Source organism: Gobio gobio (genome assembly GCF_949357685.1).
Source record: "Gobio gobio genome assembly, chromosome: 8".
Lineage (NCBI taxonomy): Eukaryota > Metazoa > Chordata > Actinopteri > Cypriniformes > Gobionidae > Gobio > Gobio gobio.
Window position 1 is genome coordinate 26,335,017 of NC_137114.1, and position 26,455 is coordinate 26,361,471.

Sequence of the window (26,455 nt, forward strand, 5' to 3'; positions counted from 1 at the left end):
CTATTGGAGACAGGTCGGGACTGCAGGCAGGCCAGTCAAGTACCCGTACCCTCTTCCTCCGCAGCCAGGACTTTGTAATGTGTTACATTGTAAATGTGGTTTTGCATTGTCTTGTTGAAATATGTTCAAAATTCTGGCCAGGTCATAGATATATACATAGATACCTCATTAGTGCCTGCGTGGATCATGGCATGGATCGCTCTAATGAGGTATCTATGTACCGGCCAGAATTTTGACCTCACAAACGGGAAGTGATGGCAGTCTACAGAGCTGAAGCGTTCGTCTGATATGAGGTGATATATTTGCATAAATACCGTTCGGTTTCTCTCAGAAACCGATCGTTTCATGTCTTAAGACATCAATGTGTCGTCACGAGCCGCGGGGTTTAATTTGAAGTTGTCTGTCCATGTTTTTTTTTACTCCAATAGAATTCGACCCCCTGACAAGCATTATATGAGTGACACACAGCAACGGTTGGAGTTAAAAATCTTCATTTGTGTTCTACTGAAGAAACGAAGACACCTACATCTTGGATGCCTTACGGGTAAGCAGAAAAACATCAAATTTTCGTTTTTGGGTGAACTATCCCTTTAAATTTCTAGGGTTCTCAAAAGCGGAAGTCGTCATAGTTGGGCAAATGTATATAGTGGTGAACAGGAGATGACAGCAGTATTTTTATATTCCAAATTGCTCAAATAGCAAAAGAAAAAATATATGATAGCATTTCCCAAAAGAGGAAAAAAATATACAGAGATTGATTACGTTGGTCAGAAGAGAGAAAGATGTCAAATTTGCTGTCACTCCCTCAGCCATTGTTTTAGGAACACCCTCGCCGCAGTGTTTCAATTATTTATTTTTTTTCATTTACTGTCAAGGTAATATAACAAAGTATAGCATTATAAACAAATGTGTATTAATTCTTTTTTAAAGGGAAATATGGAAAACTCGATTTGCAATGTTGATAACTGTGGAAAACATGTTGTATGACCCATCAACATTTCATACAGTGAAATAAATAAAATAGTTTTGCCAGGAAAAAATTGAAATACATGAAAAATATCATACAGTAGTTAACTTTATGACTTGTTAAAAATTACATGTTTCTGACAACAGACTGGTAAAAAATATAGACACATGTCTGGTTTACTTTGGTTTTATTTTTCACAGAAGTCAATCTATGAATGGCTTACTTATAATTTAGAATACAAGTTTCTATAATTGTATCATTTATTTAGTCAAGTCAAGTCACTTTATAGAGTGCTTTTTTTACAATACAGATTGTTTCACAGGAAAATAATGCAACAAAGTTTGTGTCAGCTGTACAGCAGCTCAGAAAATAGTGTATGTCATCAAAACAGTAATGTCATCATCATCCAGCTCAGTTCAGTTCTCATGCAATGGTGTCAATGCAGGCAGATCAATAATATTGTTGAATATTAAGTGTCCTCAACTAAGCAAGCCAGAGGCAACAATGGCAAAGAACCATAACTCCATTAGGAGACAGAATGGAGAATGTTTTTGTTTTTTTGACTGTTCAAAACTTTTTAAAATCAGTTACATAAAAACGTAGATTGGCCTAATTTGATACTGAAAAGTAAGACTGAATGGCCATTGACTGCTAGTGGGTCATACTAGATCTTAAGACACCGTCTTAACATAATGGTTTATGCTACTGGCCCCGGGAGAAAGATAGAGAACTCAAGTCTAAAGTTAAATCTCAGTGCGGAACTTGACAGTGGTATTCTTCATCTTCTGCCTGTAGACCTCATCAAACTGTTCATTTTGTGCCACAGTGAAGTGAGTTTTCCAGTCTCCAACTTTACCTTTTGGAAAGAAAAAATTAAAGAAAGTTAAAGGACAGAATTCAGACGGACTAAATAAGATGATTCAGTAGTTTATTAACCTTTCCGCATAAAGGGTGAGATCTTAAAGTTCATGACTGGGACTGTGGAATAGTTGGTCATCTTGTTCTGTTTCATGGTATCAAACTGAACACCCTTTGTTATATTCTCTCTCTCTTCCACAGAGGTGGACAAATCCAAGAAGGAACACAAACGTTCCACCTCACAACCTGTGTCCTAAAGAAGACAGAAAAATATACACTTTTAGACACATTTAACATATTGATTTCACGCTTGATAAAAAAACATTATGCTTTATAGCTTACTTCCACCAAATCTTCATAGAACAAGTAGAGTAGGTTAGAATAAGTCTGTTTTTTCTCCCACCATCCACTGACGTGGTCGTACCAAGGACCAAACACATCTAGGAAAAAATGTATGATGTTAAATCAAATTTCTCAGTGACAAATTTATTGATTCATATGGGGGTTGCACATAATAGAGAAACGTCTCTGTTACGTATGTAACTCTCGTTCCCTGAAGGAGGGAACGGAGACGCCACGTCGGAGTACCGACGAATAGGAATCTCGCTTGAGTATAACTAAACGAGCCAATGCACATTGGCATGCAGTGATTGCACCAGGTGCTCATGCCACGCCGTGTTGGTATAAATGAGACCCAGGTGATTGCATCAAATCAGCCTTTTGCTGAGGAGCCGAGTAGGTAGACAGGCACCCCAGCAGGGTACAGAGGACATGGCGACGGGACGTGGCGTCTCCGTTCCCTCCAGGGAACGAGGGTTACATACGTAACCGTGACGTTCCCATTTAGTCGGTCACTCTCGACGCCACGTCGGAGTACCGATGAATAGGAATCCCTACCAAAGCGGCATGGCTTCTGCCCCCATCCAGTGCCCTGTGTGAACCGCCTGAGCTCTCTTATCTGATGAGACGGGGCTCACACCGGGAAGTCCATCACTGCTGTTCCGCATGACCCGCTCAGTGATTATTGGATAATACTGGGAAAGCGTGCCCTAGAGAAGGGAACGCTGCGGAGCCCACATCGTACCCCGAAGGAGTTATGTGGAGTACAATGCTGAGCCGTAGCCCGCAAGGAGAAGGGGGCTCAGTCCCACTGCAGGGAAGGCTCTCCCAAGGGAAAGACACGGGCTTCCAGTAGGAGCGACCGTGGAAGAAAATATGGGATCCCCGCAGGGTCACTCATATGGCCCAAGCCCAATACCGGTTCTCAAGGATTCAGCGGCAAGGGGCCTGATGCCAGACGTTCCACCACATCCGGCACCGAGGGTGGTGGAGGAGCGCAGCAAGCCGACAAGAGCCGGGGCTTCTCAGTGCTTCTACCCGTTTGAGGTGAGAACACAGGAGGAGACCGGCTCTACACATAGGCTATATAATCTAGCGAACGTGTTGGGTGTCGCCCAGCCCGCAGCTCTACAGATGTCTGACAGCGAGGCACCACGTGCCAGCGCCCAGGAGGATGTAACACTTCTAGTAGAGTGTGCTTGCACCCTGAGCGGACAGGGCACACCTTGTGCTTGGTAAGCCAAGGTGATGGCATCCACTATCCAGTGGGCCATCCTCTGCTTGGAGACAGCCTTTCCCTTCTGCTGGCCTCCGTGACAGACAAAGAGCTGATCTGAGGTTCTGAATCTTTGAGTTCTATCCACGTAAACCCGCAGAGCGCGGACGGGACAGAGCAAAGCTAGGGCTGGGTCTGCCTCCTCCGGGGGCAGCGCTTGCAGGTTCACCAACTGGTCCCTGAAGGGAGTGGTAGGAACCTTGGGCACATAGCCAGGCCGGGGTCTCAACACCACGTGGGTATCACCCGGCCCGAACTCTAGGCACGATTCGTCGACCGAAAATGCCTGTAGGTCCCCCACCCTCTTGATGGAGGCCAATGCAGCCAACAGCAAAGTCTTCATAGACAGAATCTTTAGCTCTGCTGACTGCAAAGGCTCAAATGGGGCATTCTGAAGTGCTTGGAGCACCAGAGCAAGATCCCAAGAGGGTATGGAGGGAGGGCGAGGAGGATTTAACCGTCTCGCCCCCCTAAGAAACCTGACGACCAGGTCGTGCTTCCCGACCATCTTACCTTCTACATGGTCGTGATAGGCGGATATTGCAGCAACATAAACCTTGAGGGTGGAGGGCGACAGCCTACGCTCCAACCCCTGTTGCAGGAAGGAAAGCACAGACGCGATCGAACATCTTCGGGGGTCTTCTCGGCGAGAAGAACACCACTCGACGAACAGGTTCCACTTCAAGGCGTAAGCCTGTCTTGTAGACGGCGCTCATGCCGAAGTGATGGTGTTAACTACCTCTTGGGGTAAGTCACCTAGAACCTCCGTGTCCCGTCCAGGGGCCAGACATGAAGCTTCCACAGGTCTGGACGTGGGTGCCAAAGGGTGCCCCGTCTCTGAGTCAGAAGGTCCTTCCTCAGAGGAATTGGCCAAGGAGGGGCTGTCGCGAGGAGTATAAGTTCTGGAAACCAGGTCCGGTTGGGCCAATACGGCGCCACCAGCAGGACCTGCTCCTCGTCCTCCCTGACCTTGCACAGAGTCTGTGCAAGTAGGCTCACTGGGGGAAACGCATATTTGCGCAGCCCCTGGGGCCAGCTGTGCGCCAGGGCATCCGTGCTGAGTGTACCCTCGTCAGCGAATAGAACCACTGGCAGTGGGACGTTTCTGGGGAGGCAAACAGGTCGACCTGTGCCACACCGAACTGTCTCCAAATCAGCTGAACCACCTGGGGGTGGAGTCGCCACTCACCTGGGAGCGCAGCTCGTGAAAGCTCGTCGGCCACACGGTTGTGCACACCAGGGACATGAATGGCCCGAAGCAACCTCAGACATTTCTGACTCCAAAGGAGGAGATGGCGGGCGAGTTGCGACATGCGACGTAACCGCGCTTTGAGGCAGCTCAGAGCAAGATGCACTGCTAGCAACTCGAGGCAATTGATATGCCAATGCAGGTGCGGGCCCGTCCAAACCCCTGACACTGCATGCCTGTTGTACGTGGCTCCCCAGCCCATGGCAGAGGCATCCGTGAAAACCACAGCGTGCCTGGACACCTGTTCCAGGGGCACTCCGGCCCGAAGGAACGAGGGGTCTGACCATGGACTAAAGGACTGGCGGCAGGCCGGTGTGATGCTCACCCGGTGAGTGCCGCGTTGCCACGCCCATCTCGGGACTCGGCCATGTAGCTAATGCTGAAGCGGTCTTATATGAAGCAGGCCGAGCAGTGTTACTGCCGCAGCGGCCGCCATATGCCCCAGGAGCCTCTAAAACTGTTTCAGTGGAACCGCCATCCTGCCTTGAAACGTGTTCAGGCAGCTCAGCATCGACTGGACACGCTCCTTCGTGAGGCGCGCTGTCTGTTCGACCGAAACCAACTCCATACCGAGAAAAGAGATCCTCTGCACGGGGGCGAGTTTGCTCTTTTCCCAGTTGACCCGAAGACCCAACTGGCTGAGGTGTCTGAGCACCAGATCCCTGTGTTCGCACAACTGATCCTTGGACTGTGCTAGAATGAGCCAGTCGTCGAGATAGTTGAGGATGCGAACGCCCTGTTCTCTCATGGGCACAAGGGCCCCCTCCGTGACTTTCGTGAAGACACGGGGGGACAGGGACAGCCCGAAGGGCAGGACTCTGTACTGATATGCTCGACCCTCGAACGCAAAGCGCAGAAATGGCCGGTGTCGAGGAAGAATCGAGACATGAAAGTACGCGTCTTTCAGGTCGTTCGCTGCAAACCAATCTTGGGGATGGATGCATTTGAAAATGCGTTTCTGCGTGAGCATCTTGAACGGTAGCTTGTGGAGGCTCCGATTCAGGACTCGCAGGTCCAAGATTGGCCGTAACCCACCGGTTTTCTTGGGTACAATGAAGTACGGGCTGTAGAAGCCGGTCTTCATATCGGCTGGAGGGACCGTCTCTATTGCGTCCTTCGCCAGTAGGACAGCGATATCCGCACGCAGGACAAGGGCATCTGCAGCATTCACCGAGGTGAAGCGGACGCCCTTGAACCTGGGGGGGGCGGCGGGCGAACTGAATCGCATAGCCGAGCCTGATGGTCCGAATGAGCCAGCGAGACGGACTGGGGAGCTCTAGCCAGGCTCGCAGAGACCGTGCAAGCGGGACCATAGGGACCACCGGCGTACCCACCGTACCCACCGGCGTATCCTCCCGGAGAATCAACAAGCCTGGTAGACCTTTCCGATCAGATCGGACGAGTACCTACAGGCTCGGGAGGGGAGACACGGGTTCCCCCTGGATGTGGAGTTAGGGCACAGTTGCATAGAAACGGCCCGTTCCACGGGAGGAACCTGCGTGTAACCCTTTGCAGGTCCGCCATCGAGGGTGGTGAGGGAGGAGGATCCACTGGGCCGGTTTCGGGCAGTAAAAGGTGCCGTCCATGACCTAGTGAGCTCCTCGTGCACCTCCGGGAAGAAAGGAACCGGGGTGGGGCGCTGTGAACCAGCACGGGCCACCCCGAGAAACCAATCATCCAACCTTGAAGGTTCGGGACACGGTGGAGGGTTCCACACGAGCCCGATCTTCTCGGCAGCCCAGGAAAGCATGGCCATCATCTCTGGATCTGTATCGGGCACAGCGGATCTTCCCGAAGGAGCCCCCTGCGCCGACACGTCATCTCCAGAAAATTCTGACCCTCCCTCCGATGCAGCGATGGACATCTGATCATCAGGGGGAGCCCCGAAGGATACGGATGGTGCACATCTCGAGGACGGCCCACCACGTTCCACGGCAGCTCTACTGGCTGTGGAGTGCGAGAGGGATGAAGGTTCCCCAGGGGTTGGTTCCCTGGGGGAAGCGCGCTCACCGTAACCCTCAAATCACCCGTGCTACTGCCTGAAGTAACCCTCTGTGGAGGGTTAGATCGAGGCAGAGGCACAGGGACTCCACCCCTTGCGAGATGGAGTCTAGACCACAACTCCGAGATGGTCATGTTCCCGCAGTGAGAACATGAGTCATCCACCAGCGCTGCCTCAGCGTGCTTAACGCCCAAACACGAGATACAGCGCTGGTGACCATCCCTTGGTGACAGGTAACCACCGCATCCAGAAAGACACAGATAGAATGTCATCTTGAAAAAGATGCAAGCTCTATCTGTGTTTGCTCTTTCAGAAGGACGCTCTCCTTGGTGCTGAAGCACACAGGGGGCGGGGTCGCGGCGACATGGTCAGGGGGTGGGTGCAGCCTGACGTGCGCGCTCTCTCACACGAAGGCGCTCTCTTACCAGCCGTAAGAACGGCTTTTCAGCGCTCTCCACCTAGCGCACCGAACCAGCTGTGAGAACAGCCTTTGTGATTGCTCTAACAAACAACACAGAGAGATGATCCGAAAACCACGCGACCCGCTGCTGTGCCGTCACACCAACACCGACTGAAGAGATCGCTTCCAAAAGGCGGCTTCCGTCTTCAGTCAGGACTGTGAAGTAGTGAGTGATATCTGGCGTTACCATCTACCACTCGGCTCCGAAGCAAAAGGTTGATTTGATGCAATCACCTGTGTCTCATTTATACCCGCAGGCATGAGCACCTGGTACAATCATTGCATGCCAATGTGCATTGGCTCGTTTAGTTACACTCGAAGTAGATTGGCTCTCGCGAGCGAGATTCCTATTCGCCGGTACTCCGACGTGGCGTCGAGAGTGACTGACTGAATGGGAACCAAATATTTTTCCTCTCTTAATGTTTTTGTAGTTTATAATATTATATTTATATTTATGTATTATTGTATTTATTTATTTTTACAGATATTGGTACTTTAAAAAGTTTCACATTGTAACTGACAAAAATATTTATGTTTAAACAAGTATTTTTCTTACTCTTCCCTTCCATAAATTTCTGTAAGAAGGTGTTCCAGTCTCCTGGTTCAGGCTGTACCATGTTCATTCGATCAAAATGATAATAGGAAACTGCATTGTCTTTTGCATTCCGAGCTACATACACAATCTGGAATGAGTAAAAAAAAAATTATAACATGAAACAGAGAGAAATGAGAGAAAAACGAAGTATCTTTGATACTTAAGTATATTATTTAAAGATTATTTGTATTGAGTTGTAACAGAAATAATAATGACGAAGGAAAAATTGTTGTCACAGCTAAAAAGTAAAACCACACCTAAAATGTAAAAAAAAAGATGTTTATATAATTTGGATTACCAGAAATAATCAGTACCAAATTACTTTGTTAGCAACATTTTAGACACGAAAATACTGTGTCTTCCACCTATTTTTTTTTTTTGGTTTTCTTTAAATAGTTTGTAGGACTGAATAAAGCTAGCAAATGCCAGAATGTCTGGTGGAGGACAATTACTCCCTGAAAGGACAAAGGACACTTTTTGCATCTGAACTAACTCATACAGTTAGCGCCTTAGCACCCCCATCCGAGAAGACGTCACACTGAGTGAATTAGCTTAGAACGACTTTAATTTACATGCCTTTCCTTTCACCTGAATCTCCCCACATCTCTCTTCCAGAATTCAACCAAAATGTATTTGGTTTAATGTCAATTCTCACTATACATTATTATACGTGTTTGATATCGTTTGAAATGTCTCAGTGTGACTGGTACAAAGATCTCATCACCACAGAAGTAAACAAGGAGATAATAAAGGTTTTTAGAGTTTAGAGACATTTTGATAGTTATGGTGGGTGTGGCTTCGGCCATTTGGTCATCTATGCTTCTACGGGCATATGGGAGAGTGATTAAATGTAAATTTCCATTGTTAACATGTGTTTCCATTTGAAAGAGATTTCTGTCTTGGTCTGAGCATATAAGGAGGTGTGACAAAAAGTTTGGGGCGTGATACTATAATGAGTTCGGCCCATAATGCTGAGTGTCTAGATGCTCAGCGTTATGTAATTTTCAGAAAGTCAGGTATCCATATTTTATTCTTTACTTTAGAGTATTTGATATTATGTATGGATTATCTTTGAATTGATTATGTAATTGGAATTAGACATTTACCTGACTGTTAAAAAATTGTTACATTTTAATTGATTCTGACTTACTCTGGAATTATTAACTATAGTAGATTATGAACGGGTATAATTTCAACAAAGGGTTAAACAGAATAATTAAATTTGTGATTAACTATTAAATATAAATGACCAAATAACCAATTGGCATTCTAACCTAAATTCGAGATTATGATAAATGGAGTCATATAAAAGATTAATTGGAATTAAATCCCTTAGTCAGCTGAAAAGGCCGAATGCGCACAACCTTCACCTGCGACCGTTAGCCTTCATTGGAACGATTTCAGCGGGCTTACAAGTTCTTTTTTTTGTTTTGTTTTTTTTTACATACAGTTTTAATAGCAATGTACCACAACTGCTAAACATTTAATTTCAATAAAACTGTATCTATGTAGTTTCTATTAAACATGAGTCTTTAAAACATAAATATTATAAATTAAATTAAATCAAGATATAACATCAGACTAAAGTAGATCACATTAGATGATGATCATGAAATGAGTTTCACATCATCATCATCATCATCACCACTTTTCGGTATGTTTATCATATTTTTATTGTTTGTCACATCACAGATGGGGAAAATCCCCATATATTTTACCTTTGAGTTCTGCTCCCAGAAGGACTTGGGCACAAGCTGAACAGGCAAATGAGTTTTGATGATACGAGGAGAAGTGGGCATATTATCAGCCAGTTCCGTTCCTGAAAAAGTTAGTGAAAATGTGGTTCTAAATTGAATGTGTCCCAGTGTGGCTCAGCCAAGACATGATCTCACGTCATTACAAAATAGGAGCTAATGTATGTGAATACATACATTGAACAGGGAAAGATTAAACATTTGTGTAAAATAAATAAATAAAATAAAACCTTCCCTTGCTTCTTATTGTAGGCTATTGCAGGGATAGGCAACTCTGATAATGACATAGGCCAGATTTATGACATAGGACAGATTACTAATCTACACTATTTTAAACCATCGTACACAATTTTCAACATACAATTAAAGTTAAATATAAAACTTGTGCAATTATGCTAATTAAACAGGCAACTTCAACCTCAGAGAACAGTTACCGTACTTATTTAAAAATAGTGATGTAGACTGAAGGATGGGAGGGATTTGAAACCAAATTTTCACTGATATTGTGGGGAAGTTTAAAATACAGGCAAAATTGAATTTTTTTTACTCCTTTTTTTTTATTATTATATATAAAATGTATAAATATGTACAAAGCTCAAGATCTGTCCAGAATCATGAAATTAAAACAAAAACTGAAATTACAATGAAAAGGGGGTGGGGGACTGCAAGGCAAGATTACAAGTGTACTAGTGTGTCTCACTGGTATGCATATTTTGTGTTTTAGAGTGTGTTTGCTTGATTGAACAAGCCCAAGGCTATAATGTATCTGTTTGGCTGGGGCTCTTTAAGCTAAGTTTATCATATTTTTATTGTTTGTTTATTTGAGGTGTGACTGTTATATTCATGAAAAATTACTGTTTAGGCGTGAATGTTAGAGCCCCAGAGTTGCATTAGGTCAAGGTATATCCCTGAATGGTGTGAAGCACTCTTTCCTTTAGGCCATTATTATTATTATTATTTATTATTATTATTATTATTATTATTATTATTATTATTAGGGTATTATTACTTGTAACATTCTGCTAAGGAACTACAGATTAAATATAGCCTTTGGCTAAATCTTATTAATGTTCACTGTCCCTGTTAAAGAAAAAAAGAATAAAATAAAAACTAATATTTTAGGTCCTGTAAGAAGTGAATGGATGTTATAAATTGAATGTCTATTTGCAACAACAACATAACATCCTAAGAGGCCCCGGCTACCAGTAGGCCTTAAGAAATGAATAGATTTGAAGGCCAAGTTTGATGGCCAGCCAATTTGCATTAGAAACTACTTGCTTTGACACATAGCTTGGTATTGTCAAACTACTTTTGACACCCCACTACCACTCTGCTTCAGTTCATAATTAATTGTATGGTGAAAATGTTAAGCAAAGTTTTATAGTGAACATGAAACACAAACAAATTCTGTATACATTAAACTGGGATCTCTGACCTGATGCCATCATTTGAAAACATGACTCCAGGAATGGCACTCTCATATAGATAGGCTGGGAAGTCTGGCGCTCTGGAGCATCCTTACCAAAATACAGAAGGTCTAGAATATAAGACACCCATGTGGTACCTAGAAGAAAAATGGAGAGTAGAATTTGTCATGATTAAAACCTGTTATTATTTTTGCATCACTTTATGTGAAATCTTAGGTGTAGTGTGGACTTCATCTAAGGTTTTAGAACAATTGTGGGTTTGGAACTTCTTTGAATTTTAATTTTAAGAAATGTTTTAAATGTCAGTTTGTACTCACTAAGTACGTTTACATGGACAACATTACTCAGATATGTTATCTGATTAAGACCATACTCTGATTAAGAAACTACCATGTAAACAGCGATTTCTAATTACCTTAATCCGGTTAAAGCCATACTCGAATTAAACAAAAATCGAATTAAGACATGTGAGTATGCCTATTTTAGTCGCATTATCGAAGTGCATTGTAGACATGTACACACCTTAATCTAAATATTAATGTTGTGGAGGAGTTTTCGCCACATTTTGTGACAGGGCGGGGACACACACACAAACACCAGGCAAGTGCAGAGGGAAGGGCTTTGGGGGCTCGAGCCCCTGCCCTTTTAAAAAATTTATCAAAAGTGCCCCTCTCAACAATCATCAATAATATTGTGACAAATAAAACAGAATTTGAATTATAATTAATATAACAGTTCGTTGCCTACAAAACAAGCGCACAAATGTCCTGTTTATCTTTTACGTATTTCAGTCTGAAATGTCGTTGCCATGTGTTGCTTTGGTGCGTATCCTGCTTGACTGCTCATTCTGACACGGACTCCTCTATATTTTTTTCTTTGTGTTGTAATAATTCTGCTCATTGTAAAAGTAAAATACAATAAGTTCATATCTGTAATCCCAGATTCATAATTGTCTGCTTACAACAGCGGTCGAGAACCTCTAGGCTCGCGAGCAATATGGCCATTCAGTGAACGCCTGTGGCTCCTCGGCAGAAAAAACAATCAAAACAATCACGATTTTGAAACCTTAATTTTCATCATTAATCAAAGCTATTATTCGAAATGTAGGCTGTCAAGAAGGAGGCAAGAGGGGGCAGTGTCTCTAAAAAAAACACTGAAAGACACAATATATAATGTTACAAAAATAAAACAATGTATATATATATTATTAACATTAAAAAGTATAAAAATCACTTGTTTTTATAAAGTAACACTGTCCAACAGCGACACCCGCAGGTAAAGTTACAGCGGGTTGCCTGAGCCCATTGATTTGAACAGACCCACGAAAGTCGCACTATGATTGGACATCGGACAGCGTAGCGTGGCATGGGGACGTAATGACGTACCATTAATCGAGCTATGTTCTATATAACATGTAAAACGGGAACATGAGCCGAATATTCTAAAGGCAACTCATGTAAACACCTTAATCAAAATATTTTCTTATTCAGAATAAGGGCAATAATTAGATTACTGCTGTCAATGTAAACGTAGTCACTGATTCAATGACTAAAATGGATTAATCATCCCTTGGGGTCCAGCTGACCCCACTGGACTTTGCCTCCATTTTTAAAAAGTGTTCCCTTCATCTCAGGGCCATGAGACTCTGTGACTTTTCCTAAATAATCTATCTAAACATGCACAAAAAATATGGGCTTGATTTGGCTGTTCTAAAGGTGTGTACATTTTTTTTTTACCATTTAAGTCCCTCGGGGTCAGATTGACCCCACATTGAAAATGAATGGGAAAGTGTAAAAAATAAAAAAAATTCACTTTTTTTGTCAAAAAAAATGAACTAAATCCAGTATAAATCTGAAAATTTCCACATTTATATCAAGGTCTGGTCCTAGAGCATAAACACAAAGTAGAACGAACTTTCTATCTCATACACACACACACGTACACACACACACACACAAACACACACATGTGTGTGACTGCAACAGAGAGTATTTTTATTGAAATTGGCAAATAAAATCAACAAAACTGGCATAAATCTGAAAGATTTTCATACATAAATGAAGTACTAATACTAGAGCACAAATGCAATATGGAACAAGCATGTTCACTCTCTCACACACACACACACACACACACACACACAGGTGTCTGGAGTATTTTTTTGATTTTGTCAATGAATGGGAAAATGTAAAAAATGCTTTTTTTTTTCACTTTGTTTGTAAAAAAAACAACTAAATCCAGTATAAATCTGAAAATGTCTACATTTATATCAAGATCTGGTCCTAGAGCATAAACACAAAGTGGAACAAACTTTCTGTCTCATACACACACACACACACACACACACAAACACACACATGTGTGTGACTGCAGCAGAGAGCATTTTTATAGAAACTGGCAAATAAAATCAACAAAACTGGCATAAATCTGAAAAAAAAAAAATCCATACATAAATGAAGGACAAATACTAGAGCACAAATGCAACATGGAACAATCATGAGAAAGAGAGGGAAAAGGGCAAATAAAAGAAAGATGAAAGGCAGCTTAAAGGGTTAGTTCACCCAAAAATGAAAATTCTGTCATTAATTACTCACCCTCATGTCGTTGGACACCCGTAAGACCTCCGTTCATATTCGGAACACAAATGAAGATATTTTAGTTGAAAGCTGATGGCTGAGAAAGGCTTCACACAGGCCTCCATTGGCATTCAGTACATTGACACTTCCAAGATCCATGAAAGGCACTTAAAACGTCGTTACAAAGTCTATCTCACCACAGTGGCTCTACAATAATCATAGAGACCTAAAGCACGATCAATGTAGAATCCAACAGCTTAGACACGCGCGTCTTCCTCTGCTCGTAAACAAATCGCTTCTGGGTCATATGTCCGAACGCCGGATCTGCGTCATATTCTCGCGCATGCGTCGTGGAGGCATACACGGAAGTCGAGAACAAGTTGGATAAAGGTGTTATTTTGATTTTTTTTTGCGCACAAAAACTATTGTCGTCGCATTGTATGATTATTGTAGAGCCACTGTGGTGAGATAGACTTTGTAACGACGTTTTAAGTGCCTTTCATGGATCTTGGAAGTGTCAATGTACTGAATGCCAATGGAGGCCTGTGTGAAGCCTTTCTCAGCCATCAGCTTTCAACTAAAATATCTTCATTTGTGTTCCGAATATGAACGGAGGTCTTACGGGTGTCCAACGACATGAGGGTGAGTAATTAATGACAGAATTTTCATTTTTGGGTGAACTAACCCTTTAACTTTTGCATAACTTCCCTATGAACCTCTATTGGATAATGTGGTCATTGCACTTTCTTTCTCTTTAACTATAATTCCTAAAGTTTTTCCACAAACCTACAGATGGCGGTATTCTATCCCTAACACATAGAGCAATGTCCAAAAACTATTTATATTTATTTAAGATCATCATTCAAGTGATTTTTTCATAGCCAATTTATGACATAGTTAAGTATTTGTGCAGTAAATAGGTAAAAAAACTACCAAATACCCACAAAAACACAGCATAAATGTATAGTTGAGAAGTAAATAAAAAAAATTATATATAGTTTTCCATGTAAAAAAATTATATTTCCTTATGCAATCGCTCTGTAAAAGTTTGGGGTCTATCTGACCCCAAGGGACTCAAACGTAAACCCTACTTGAGGGACAATTAAGGGTTAAGATAAGTGAGTCAAATGCTTCAATCCTGAATGAATGAGCTGTTTGAATGAATCAGTTGAATCTCAATGACTCACTCATTAACAGTGACTCGCTGTCACCTACTGGTGGTTTAATTTCACATTTGGGGGCGCATGCACAAGTCGGTTTCCTCTTTCTACAATTACTTTAAAGGGGTGGTAAACCACGATTTCACTATTCTAACTTTAGCTAGCGTGTAATGTTGCTGCTTGAGCATAAACAACATCTGCAAAGTTACAACGTTCAAAGTTTAAAGCAAAGGGAGATATTTGCTTTTAAAGAAATCAATTTCTAAGGACTACAGCAAACGGCCAGTAGGCGACTACAGACATTCCTCCAGGGTTGCGGACATCACCAGCCCCAATATTTACATAAACCCCTCCTCCGAGAATATTAAATAAGGGGGACGAGGCCATTTTGTATCGCTGCGTTGTTGTGGTTAGTAGGCTGGAGTGGTGTTGCTGCAGTGCTGACGAAACGCTGTTATTTTCATCCGGATTGCAGGTCTGGGGTACTTGCTTTGTTCAGCCTTCATAGGGACGGGGGTGCGTTGCAGAGCGTTTAACATACAGCATGTTATATGCATGTGTGTATGAGACGGAGGGGAACAGGTCGCATTTGCAGGAGATATATGCTGCTCATCATAAATCAAAGCACGAGACAGACAGAGGTCGGAGGAGAAGACTGGAAAATGTGACATAATGGACAATATTCGTCTGTAGTTGCAATTCACGAGCCACGGTTCAGCTGTGCGAGACAAACACTGCCAGTGTGTGAATGCACGTCGGGCGTGCGCGGCTCCCGCTGCACATTTCACGGAGGAAAGCTTCCACAGTCCTCGCGAGTTCAATGCAGGATTTGGCTTATCCTGAAAGATGGATTTAAAAACAAAAGCTGTTTACGGGCCACAACCTGTAAGTATGATTTATTTTTCGTCGATGTGTTTTCTTTTAATAGGTTAATTGTACGTTGTAACAAGGAAGTAAACAGATGACAACGCTGTTCTGCAAACCAGTCTGTTAAATGCTCATTCATACTTAACGTTATCCGACGAACACCTAACGTTACAAACACCTAACGTTAAAATCTCAACAGCGAACTTGGCATTATTTTAAATAATTCTTTGATTAGATCTTTTATGTATTATTTATCAGGCATGCTAAACATGGTTCTGTGTTTGATTTGGCTACTATAGCAAAGCCAATGTTTAGTGTTCGTTTTGGGTTAATAGTTCTTGCGACAGATATTTGGCTATAATCGTTCTAAAAATACAAAAGTAACAGTGCCATTCAGTAGCGATCACTATAGATCCATAGTCTTTACTCTTGAGGTCTGAACAGGTTCTGCTCGATCATCTTCACTAAAATGTTCTGGGTCTGATTCGGGCTCAGATTGGTGTGGTTTTATTGACGCCATCGTTTCTAATACTGACCAAAGCACAGTCTACCGGTAAAGGTAAGGGGCGCAACGTTTCCGACAAACGTGCACTGCGGTTAGCGAATCACAACACACTGGGCCAGCTAACCAATCTGAGCCCATTGCGTATTTTTGAGGGACTGGCTTCATACAACCCGGAAACCATCAGACCGTTTTTACAAGGAGGGACAGAGCAGTGTAGAATAAAGGTCAAATATATGAAAAATAATTAAATTTTTTAAAAACGAAGCATGAACACATGTTGCAGTGCACCCCACAAACACAATCAAGCCTTCAAAAGAATGTGTTTTACCACCCCTTTAACTAATGTACGCTCGCTCCAAAATAAAATGCCCGAACTCACAGCATTGGTGAAATAACACAGACTCCAAAAGAGCTAACCTGATCTGCATTACGGAGACATGGCTGATGGAGGCGATTGACAACATAAACTTGGACGGATACTCATTAATCCGCCTGGACCGTGACAGTGCCAAGTCAACCAAAACCATCGGAGGAGGACTGTGTATATTTGTTAAGAATATTAAGATACGTGAAACACTTTGCTCACTATGAACTATTGACTGTCTCATTTAGGTCACATTAGTTGCTGCGTGAATCTGGATAAATAACCGAATACATAGCTGCTAGTTACAACAGAGCAATGTGCAATTCTGCAGAGACGTTTCCTTACTAAAGCAACTGGCTTTTTGCTTGGAGATTTCAATAAATGCAATATATCTATATTGTTGCCAAATCTTGAGCAATATGTAACTTGTCCGAAAAGAAATAGTATAAATGCTTTGGTAATGTGGAAGGTGCATATGTGCCAAGGTTACATCCACCTCTGGGATACTCGGATCACAATGTTATTCATCTGTTACCAAAATATAGGCAGCTATTAAAAGAAGATTAAGCCTGCCGTACAGCAGGTTCAAACGTGGTCCAGAGAATCAACAGAAGAGCTAAGAGGCTGTTTTGAGTGTACTGAATGGGTCTTATTTTTTAATGATGATGACTGTTCTAGTAATTATGAATTGTTGAATGATACAATAACCTGCTATGTCAATTTCTGTGTAAATTCTGTTGTTCAAAAAAAGAATATCAGCGTCAACCCAAATAATAAGCCATGGATTAACAAAGATTTGAAACATTATTTAAATATGAAGAAAATTGCTTTCTTGCTGAATTATCAGCAGAAAGTAAAAGAGTTCAATAAAGAAGTAAAATGTAAGATGCACAGAATGAATATAAAGAGAATGTTGAAGAGAAATTCAAAACAAGGAATGTAAGATGCATGGAAAGGTTTGAATACAATGATGGGTAGACAAAAGAAAAGAATTCAACGATATGAAGACTCTCATTGTTTTGCAAATAATCTTAATATTTTCTACTCAAGATTTGATAATAATTTAAATGATTTGACTGGTAGTAAGGAAGTAATGACCATGACTCAATCATAGCCTATGACCATAAAGGAGAGAGAGGTTGTCACAGTGATTCGTAAAGTCAAACCGCACAAGGCACCTGGCCCAGATGGCCTGAAGGGGAAAGTCTTAAAAGAATGTGCAGCACAACTTGGATATGATTGTACAAGGTTGTTTTAAATTCTTCTGGGCAATGGTTTTGTACCATTAGAATTCCATTTTCATCCCGGTGCCCAAAATATATAAATACCACATGCAAAATCGTTAATTGACTTTCGCCAATTGTACTCACATCAGTTCTTTGCAAATGTATGGAGTGCACAGTGTGTAAGGAATTATCTCAAATTGAGACATCCATTGACCACCTGCAATTTGCCTATCGGGCCAATAGGAGCACTGTGGATGTGTCACAGTGTGTTTTGGTGTTGGTTCATGTTCATGTTTCATGTTTTCAGTTTATCATGTTCAATGTCATGTTTACTGTCATGTTTCTAAGTTTGTCATGTTCTGTCAGGTTTACTGGTCTTGTCATGTGATTCCCATGCCCTCATGTGATCTTGTCGTGTTCTGTCATTGGTTCATTGTTTAATCACTGTTCACAGGTGTCACTTGTCTTGTCATTAGTCTGTGTGTATTTAAGCCCTCATGTTTGCCATGTGTCTTTGTCTGTTATTGAATGTGTAACCCATGGTTGGTGAGTCCAAGTCCAAGTCCAAGTCCAAGTCCAAGTCCAAGTCCAAGTCCAAGTCCAAGTCCAAGTCCAAGTCCAAGTCCAAGTCCAAGTCCAAGTCCAAGTCCAAGTCCAAGTCCAAGTCCAAGTCCAAGTCCAGTCAAGTCTTTATGTGTTGTATTTTGAGTTTGTAATTAAAGAGACTGCACATGGGTTCTGAAGCTTGCCTCCAGTGGACTGATGTTACAGAATAACAGACCGTTTTGGACCCAGCAGTTGCCCGCCTTTGTCAAGGCCAGCGTCCCATAGAGGATTATGTCAAAGACTTTTTAAGTTTCATGGATTTTTTGCCCGGGGATGAGACTATACTGAAAAGGCGATTTTGTTATGGTTTGGACTCTGACCTTTCAGCCCTGATGCCCTCAGAGGAACACCCTTGCACCTTTTGGCAATACATTGATTTTATTTAGTTTTTAAGTGGTTCAGATTTCATGGTAGGAGAGGCAAAGGACTATTATATACACGCCCATGCTCCAGGCCACGTCCAGGCTCCAGCCCACGAGCCCGCAGTCCTGCCCAATACATTTTTTGGGGGGGGGCAAGGGGTACATAGAGGCCATGAAGGCCACGCCTCTGTGGCCCCTTGAACTGCCGTTACCGTCATGGTTGCTTGGTTTTAGATACTGGGGTACCACAGGAATGTGTAATGTTTTCTGTATACTTCAATGAATTGCAGTGTGATGATGATAACCTTTCTCTTATAAAGTATGCTGTCAAAATGCTACACTTATTCACCAGGTCACACACACACTCCTCACATGTGCAAACACTAATTGCTTAACTGATCACTAACCAATCAGTGCTTTACTGTAGTATAGGCCTATACAAAGGTCAAATGTCAGATTACCTGTTTTGAACAATGGATGCTAACAATGGACAGAGAACAAGAGGAGTAGGAGGGAGAGGCAGGGGACAACAACGAGGTCAAAGAGTTGGAAGAGGAGGAGTTGGAGGAAGAAGAAGAAGAAGAGAAAGAGGGCAAATAAGAGAAGGAAGGAAAGCCATCTCTGATGAGATTAGGGCAACACTTGTTGATCATGTGACCCCCCACACACAATTGTGTTCTTTACTGTATTCTAAAGAATATACTTTTGGTTTTCATATGTTTATGGTTTTGTTGTATGCTACTGTATACAACAGTAATGTTTGACCTAATAAATATTTTCTATTTCTACATTGCATTGGTGTTTACAGTGTACTTGTTACCCCTCTCAGCAGATTACTTTCACTGTAGAACATTGTATTGAAATTTAGATACAAGCCTATGAAAGACCAAAGAGCTTTAGATTTAGAACAACAGTGTTTACATGCTATATCCAAAAATGTACTATTATGAAAGAAGTGTTTGACATTTGATGCAAATGCTTCATTCTGACATGTGTTTTTGGCATTTTGAATGCAGTGTTACAGTTTGAAGGAGATGTGAGGCACTTTGCATTTTGTGTGTGCAGTTTTGGGAATTGTGTGTAGAGTTTTGAAAAAAGGAGACATGGTTTTGAAAATGTGTGTAAGCAGTTGGAAAAAACTGTAATATTGAAAAGACAAAAGAGCTATGAGGAATCAATCAAGAATAGTACCGCCTCTGTATATAAACCAGTTGCCATAAAAGTGAAAACTGTAGAGCAGGTCTCGAATTTTTTATTCTCGGGTATAATTATTGATGAGGAACTTAATTTTGAAATTAACGTAGAGTATATCCATAAAAAGGCAAGACAACGTTTGGTTCTTCTAAGGAAACTGAGAAGTTTCAACATTAGCACGCTCACTTTAACTATGCTATATTGTTTCATGGTACGGCAATCTAACATTAAAACAGAAGAACAAACTTTCACAAAGTAAAAAAAATTAATTATTTCAAATATATGTTATATATTTCAAATAATATTCAATGTTTTAAACATTTATTTGCATTTGTAACAGCAGGTTATTTATTTGTCACTTCTGAGCTGCATTAAACAGTCTAAATGCATCTAAATGCCACTTCAAATGCGGCTTCTGTGTTTCCTCTGCATTGCAAAGATTAATTTTGTCTTATTATTATAATTACATTTTATTAAATGTATAAAATTGACACAAAATATGATGCATGCATATAATTAAAGTAAAAGGTAAAAATCAATTTAAACTTTTTTAGAAAAGATGATTTCTGTCACTGCTGTGAACTGAAGAATATCAAAAGCTTAAGAAGTCTCTGTCCATGGCAGTCCTAAACCTGCCAAGCTACCATCAAGTAGCCAAGCAAACTCTATTGAAGTTAGGCAACACGTGTCAGGACCCACTCATCGCCATAATCATACTTTAGACCTAATAATATCACATGGAATAAATGTTGATACCGTTGAAATTCTGCAGCAGAGCGATGACATCTCAGATCACCGCACACCTTTCATTCAGAACCAGAATTAACTTCTTGAGCAATTTGAGCTACAGTAGCTAATACCACATAGGCCAGCCTTCGCTCCCCACGTGCATCACTGAGCCTTGGTTCGCCAAGTCTGTTTGAGTCCAGTCTGTTCAAGTCAAGTCTTTGTTTATTTTGGTCATGTTTGGATTTATGTTAGTTATTATTTAAATAACCTGCACTTGGGTTCTGCAACTTGCCTCCAGTGGATCTCTGTTACAGAACACTCGAGAATGGCTCCAGACCATGACCCCATAGCTCCGCCCAAGAAAATGTTTTGGGGTGGCAGTGGGTACCTGGCTATGGCCTCTCTGGTCCTATGAACTCACTACACAGCCATGGTCCCATGAACTGTCTGCACCGCTATGGCTCCCTGAACCGCTCCATGGCCCAGGTCCGCCCACACTCCACGGCCCAGGTTCGCACACCCTCCACGGCCCATCAATGCCATGCCAGGGTCCATGTCCGGTCCCCCCTGCACGGGCCTGGGCCGCCATCCCTCCCCCCAAGACTGCCCCCCTTTTTTTGATGTTTTTTTGGGGGGGGGCATCTAGGGGGGGATATGTCACAGTGTGTCACGGTTTGTTTCATGTTCATGTTTCATGTTCTGATTTTGTCATGTTCACTGTCATGTTTCCCAGTTGTCATGTGATTCCCATGCCCTCATGTGATCTTATGTCAGGTTGTCATTGGTTCATTGTCTTGATCGCTGTTCACAGGTGTCCCTTGTCTTGTCATTAGTCTGTGTATTTAAGCCCTCATGTTTGCCATGTTTCCTGGTTGAGTATTGAATGTTTGTGTAACCCGCTGTTTGGTGAGTGTTAAGTAGAGTTGGGGTACTCGGACTTGGACTCGGACTCGGACTCGGACTCGGACTCGAGTCCAATTTTGAATGAACTCGGACTTGTCACGCACTCGGGTGAATTTGTACTCGGAATTGACATGGACTTGGACATTTTGGACACGGAAAATATCCCGAGTGCAGTCGAGTCCGCATCATATGTAACAACAAAACCGGCATAAAACTAAGATTAGAAATTAATGAACGTCTCCCCGCCTGTGATTTTACTGCACCACACCGGCAGGCAGCAGTAGCATCATCTTATGCTTGCAGACAATACACACATCACACAGATCGCAATGCGTGGCTAGGACAATGTCTTCAAAGTCAGCAATAATTTGCTTGCTTTTGAAAATCATAAAGAATTGATTTGCAAGAAATCCATTAAAAACAAGCACTCTGCGGATTGCAAATCAACTGATGTGTCTGGCATGACTTTCTACCGACTTGTTGAAAGAAAACCTAGAGAAAAGTAAGTTGCTTATTATAACTTTTAATACCAACTTAAAACCAAATAACTTAGGGCTCGGTGATATGACGATATATATATCGGATTCTTGTGTGCATACTATGGATGTCACAATTCTTAATATAATATTGAACTGTTTGGTACGGCATTCACGGTTGAATATCTTGAATACACGCTTGGGAATTGCGTTTTTTTTTTTTTTTTTTTTTCATTTAATTATTTTTTTTTTTTCTTTTCTCCATTTGAAATATTTCTCTCAGTTTATTTTGGCTCTGTTTGAGTGGGCCTGTGAGTCTACACGCTGATATAAGCAAATATCCAATCATATGCACTAAAGTTAGGGGGTGTTTTTAGCCACGCTTGCAATGCTGGTGTCAGAGAGTTATACTCACGGAACACTATAGCTATTCACAATCACGAAAGTGCATTATTTGCAGAGATGTATAAAGTACTAGAGACACATACTTGAGTAAAAGTACAAGTTCCTTATCAAAAAAGTGACTTGAGTAGAAGTTGAAGTGCTCTTTAAGCACCACACTTAAGTAGAAGTACTAAAGTATTCAAAATTTTTTGTACTTAAGTATTGCAAGTAGTTTATTTTAAAATGTACTACTCAAGTACTGAAAGTAAAAGTACAAGTATTGTGTTATGTAGTTATTAAAGAAAGTAGTCAAAAGTTTGAACATCATATTGTTTTATTATTTCAAATGATTAAGCTAAAGGACAATCACAATGTTGGTAGGTAATTTTTCTACATATTGTCATATAAATAACCTGAAAATACTGTAGTTCATTAACATTAAATCTTACTATAACCACTCTTACTAAAAAAAAAAATGGGGTAAGCACACTTATATTCTCATTCCAAGAGGTGTTCTGAGTAAATGATTTGTTTGTAACACTTTACAATATGGTTTGATTTGTTAACATTACATTAGTTAATGTATTAGACTAATAACTAACATGAACTAACCATGATCAATACATTTGTTAATGTATTTATTAATCTTTGTTAATCTTAGTTAATAAAAATACAGCTGTTCATTGTTTGTATATGTTACGTCACAGTGCACATTAACTATGTAAACAAATAGAGAGCAATTTGAGCGCAAGACGCTCGTGTTGTTTTAAAGACAGTGAATTCGCGTTCGCGGGGCTCTCTCGCGCGCTCTCTCTCTCGCGCGCACTCTCGCGCGCGCTCTCTCTCTCTCATGCGCGGTAATGTGGGTTTGGAATGGAATGATTCGTAACATTTTTATAATTGTAACGAGTAACGATGCAGCACATAAAAAAAATATCGGAGTAAAAGTATTAAACTCATCGAAAATATGTACTGAAGTAAAAGTGGAAGTAGGAGAAAAAAATAATACTCTAGTAAAGTACAGATACTGCCTTTTAGTACTTAAGTACAGTAGTGAAGTAGTTCTACTTCGTTACTATACATCTCTGATTATTTGCATGCGTTTTAAAGCCTTGCTGGTTAAACGTTTCATTGGCGTACTTGTGCACTGTGTTAACATGAGCTGAGCACGCGCAAAAGCCTGTCAAACACACATGATTTCTGGACTAAGTAGTCTTACTGCACTAATACTGTCAAATACACACAAGGTTAACATAAACACAGTCAGTCATGTCTAAAGTGAAAGTAAAATTGCGTGTGTCTGTATATTAAATGTGTAGAGGTCTTAAATTGACAGCAGCGCAGCCTAGTGAACACGCTGCCGCTTGTCCTTAAAGGGACAGTTCAACTCTAAAATTATGTAATTATTTACTCACTCTAATTTTGTTCCAAACCTGTATTCATTTCTTCTGTTGAACACAAACAGTTGAATGGTAGCCATTGACATCCATATTGATATTTCCTACAATGGGACCAACTGGTTGGTTTCCGACATTCTCCAAAATATAGTTTATGTCCAACAGAAGAAGGAACTTTATTCAGGTGTAAAACAACTTGAGCGCGAGTAATCAATGACAGAATTTTCATTTGTGAGTGAACTATTCCTTTAATGTTAATAAAACAACAAAAGACAAAGAGAAAATCACTCACTCACTCCTGACTAACTTTAGTAAATTTAATAAGAATCACTGTACATGTAATACAGTGAAGTTTTTTTTATTTTACATTTAATTGTTTTATTCAATTTCTATAGTATTTATTCTTACTTGAATAATCCTACTTGAGAAAATATATCATTATCGTGAAATAAGATTTTAGTATCGCCCACTCCTAAACATTAGCATTTGGTGATACCAGAGGCATTAAATAATTGAAATACAATAAAACAGGTAAATTTGTGTTTTTCTTGCACTTGTAATAATAAAAGTTCTACATATATCTATGTCCATTCTATTGTTTGAAACCATTTTTGATTGGAAACTAGTTGATCTGTTGATAAAATAAAAATGTTAAATGGCAATGGCTAGATGTAATAGTGGTATTTTTTGTTAAATTTTATATTGCCATTGGTTTAATGGGTTGAAAGGTTAAAATATTAATAGAAGATAAAAATGTTCAATAGCAATTTCTAATCTTTTTTCAATTTAATTACACTGTGGACTCTGGCGGACTCGACTCCGACTCGGCCGATAAGAACTCGAACTTGAGTCCAACTCGGCCCCTTTTGGACTCGGACTTGGACTCTGACTTGATTGTTTAAGACTTGGACTTGACTCGAACTCGACAAAGGTGGACTCGGACCCAACACTAGTGTTAAGTCAAGTCTGTTTGAGTCAAGTCTTTGTTTAGTTTGGTCATGTTTGGATTTATGTTAGTTATTAAACTGCACTTAGGTTCTGCAACTTGCCTCCAGGGGACTCTGTTACAATTATATACAATATTATAATATTTCAGAATATTACTGTCTTTACTGTATTTTAATCCAATAAATGCAGCCGGGTTGAGCATAAAAGAGATCTTTCAAAAACATAATTACTGACCCCAAACTATATGTAAACCCCAAACGATAATGTATATAGAATAGTGGTCACATCACATGCTGGATAAATGTTTTAATCATGCAGTACCCTCACCTGCTTTGGGGTAAGTGGCGATCAGAATGTCATCAGGTCTTGCTTGAAATGTTTTCACCTTTTCCCAGTTATCAGTGAAGTAGTGGATCATAGAAACACCCTCAAAATCAAACAGCTCAGGCCGACCAGGTAGTTTCATCTAAAGTATTAAAAAGTCTCTGATTATTGCTGTGATTTTACTGAATTATTTCCTGTGTAGGAATAATCAGGTTTTTCAGGTTTCAGAAGGAAAGTAAAATTCAAAACATACACAAAGAAATAGATTTTCAAATAAAACATTTACAAACCTTTTAAGACAGACCTTTTATGAGCTCTGAGGTAAGGAGATGGTAAATGTTTGAGTACAGTCTTCATCTCAAGTGAATGTGCAAAATTCAGATGACTCTTTACAAAAACACAATTTATTTCTTAATGTGTAAAACTTAAATTAACACTAAACTACTGAACATGCCTTGCTAAATCCCATTTCCAAATTGTTACCTTCAAGGGTGAATGAAACAGCTTTTGATTTATTAATGTGGTTTTCTTCAACATACTTAAAATATTTATTTACTCACTGAGGACGATTCAGGGATTTCCATTGTGAGAAAAAGGTCTTCCTTTAGAACAGTTTTCCAAATCTTTTGTTTTCCCTTTTTCTGTTGTTCTTCTTGAATGTCCTTCCTCCTTAAATGTTTCACGAAGCTCTTCTGTGTTAAACTACATTCTGTGATGTCATGCAATGGTTATATCTATCACAGCTTATCTTATACTCCTTTCCTACTTTATCTCTCTCTCTCTCTCTCTCTCTCTCTCTCTCTCGGGACTCAACAGGAAACAACAGGTTAAGCCAGTTCAAAAAGTCCACACTCAATACACTACATATGCAGTTTTCACACGCACACGCACACAGACGCACGCACACAGACGCACACACACAGACGCACACACACAGACACACACACACAGACACACACACACACACACACACACACACACACACACACACACACACACACACACACACACACACACACACACACACACACACACACACACACACACACACACACACAGAGACGCACAATTAAAAAAAAAACAACAACCTAAAACTATAAGTAATTAATATGGCCTATATAGTGTTATTACAACAAAGTAAAAGTAGCACAAAGGACACACCCAGTGCTTGTGGGGCCTCTCAAGTACTGGCCTTAGTTAGTATTGATCTCAAAGGAGCAGTGTTTTTCTTTAAGACTTGGAGGAAGTGAACAGGCCCTTCCCTCAGTGTTTTTGGAGGAAGTGAACAGGCCCTTCCCTCAGTGTTTTTGGAGGAAGTGAACAGGCCCTTCCCTCAGTGTTTTCTTTTTCTGTAATGCTGAAACACCCTAAAGAAAACTTGAGGAATGTATTTCACCATCACTTTATACCCAGTAGTAGACCTACGTGTTCTGAGATCCCATTCTGTCAGTCACTGACACTAAGGGGGGTGTCCTTGGGAGCCCCAATCACCTCTGAGAGTATCAGA

General features: G+C 41.0%; 1 protein-coding gene across 2 annotated transcripts; it reads right to left on the minus strand.

The window, feature by feature from the left end:
- Positions 1-861: 861 nt before the first annotated feature.
- On the minus strand, positions 862-25,921 carry LOC307130967 (cytosolic sulfotransferase 3). 2 transcript variants are annotated; one of them, XM_079824313.1, is made up of 9 exons: positions 25,509-25,879; positions 25,239-25,264; positions 24,952-25,090; positions 10,936-11,064; positions 9,465-9,565; positions 7,708-7,834; positions 2,168-2,265; positions 1,904-2,078; positions 868-1,823 (listed from the first exon to the last, which is right to left on the minus strand). In XM_079824313.1, exons 3-9 carry the CDS (start codon positions 25,088-25,090, stop codon positions 1,711-1,713), a joined length of 882 nt encoding a protein of 293 aa, XP_079680439.1. In that variant the 5' UTR covers positions 25,239-25,264; positions 25,509-25,879; the 3' UTR covers positions 868-1,710. The 2 variants fall into 2 exon arrangements, with proteins under 2 accessions (XP_079680438.1, XP_079680439.1); XM_079824312.1 differs by lacking the exon at positions 25,239-25,264 and having other exon boundaries at positions 862-1,823; positions 25,509-25,921.
- Positions 25,922-26,455: the final 534 nt, after the last annotated feature.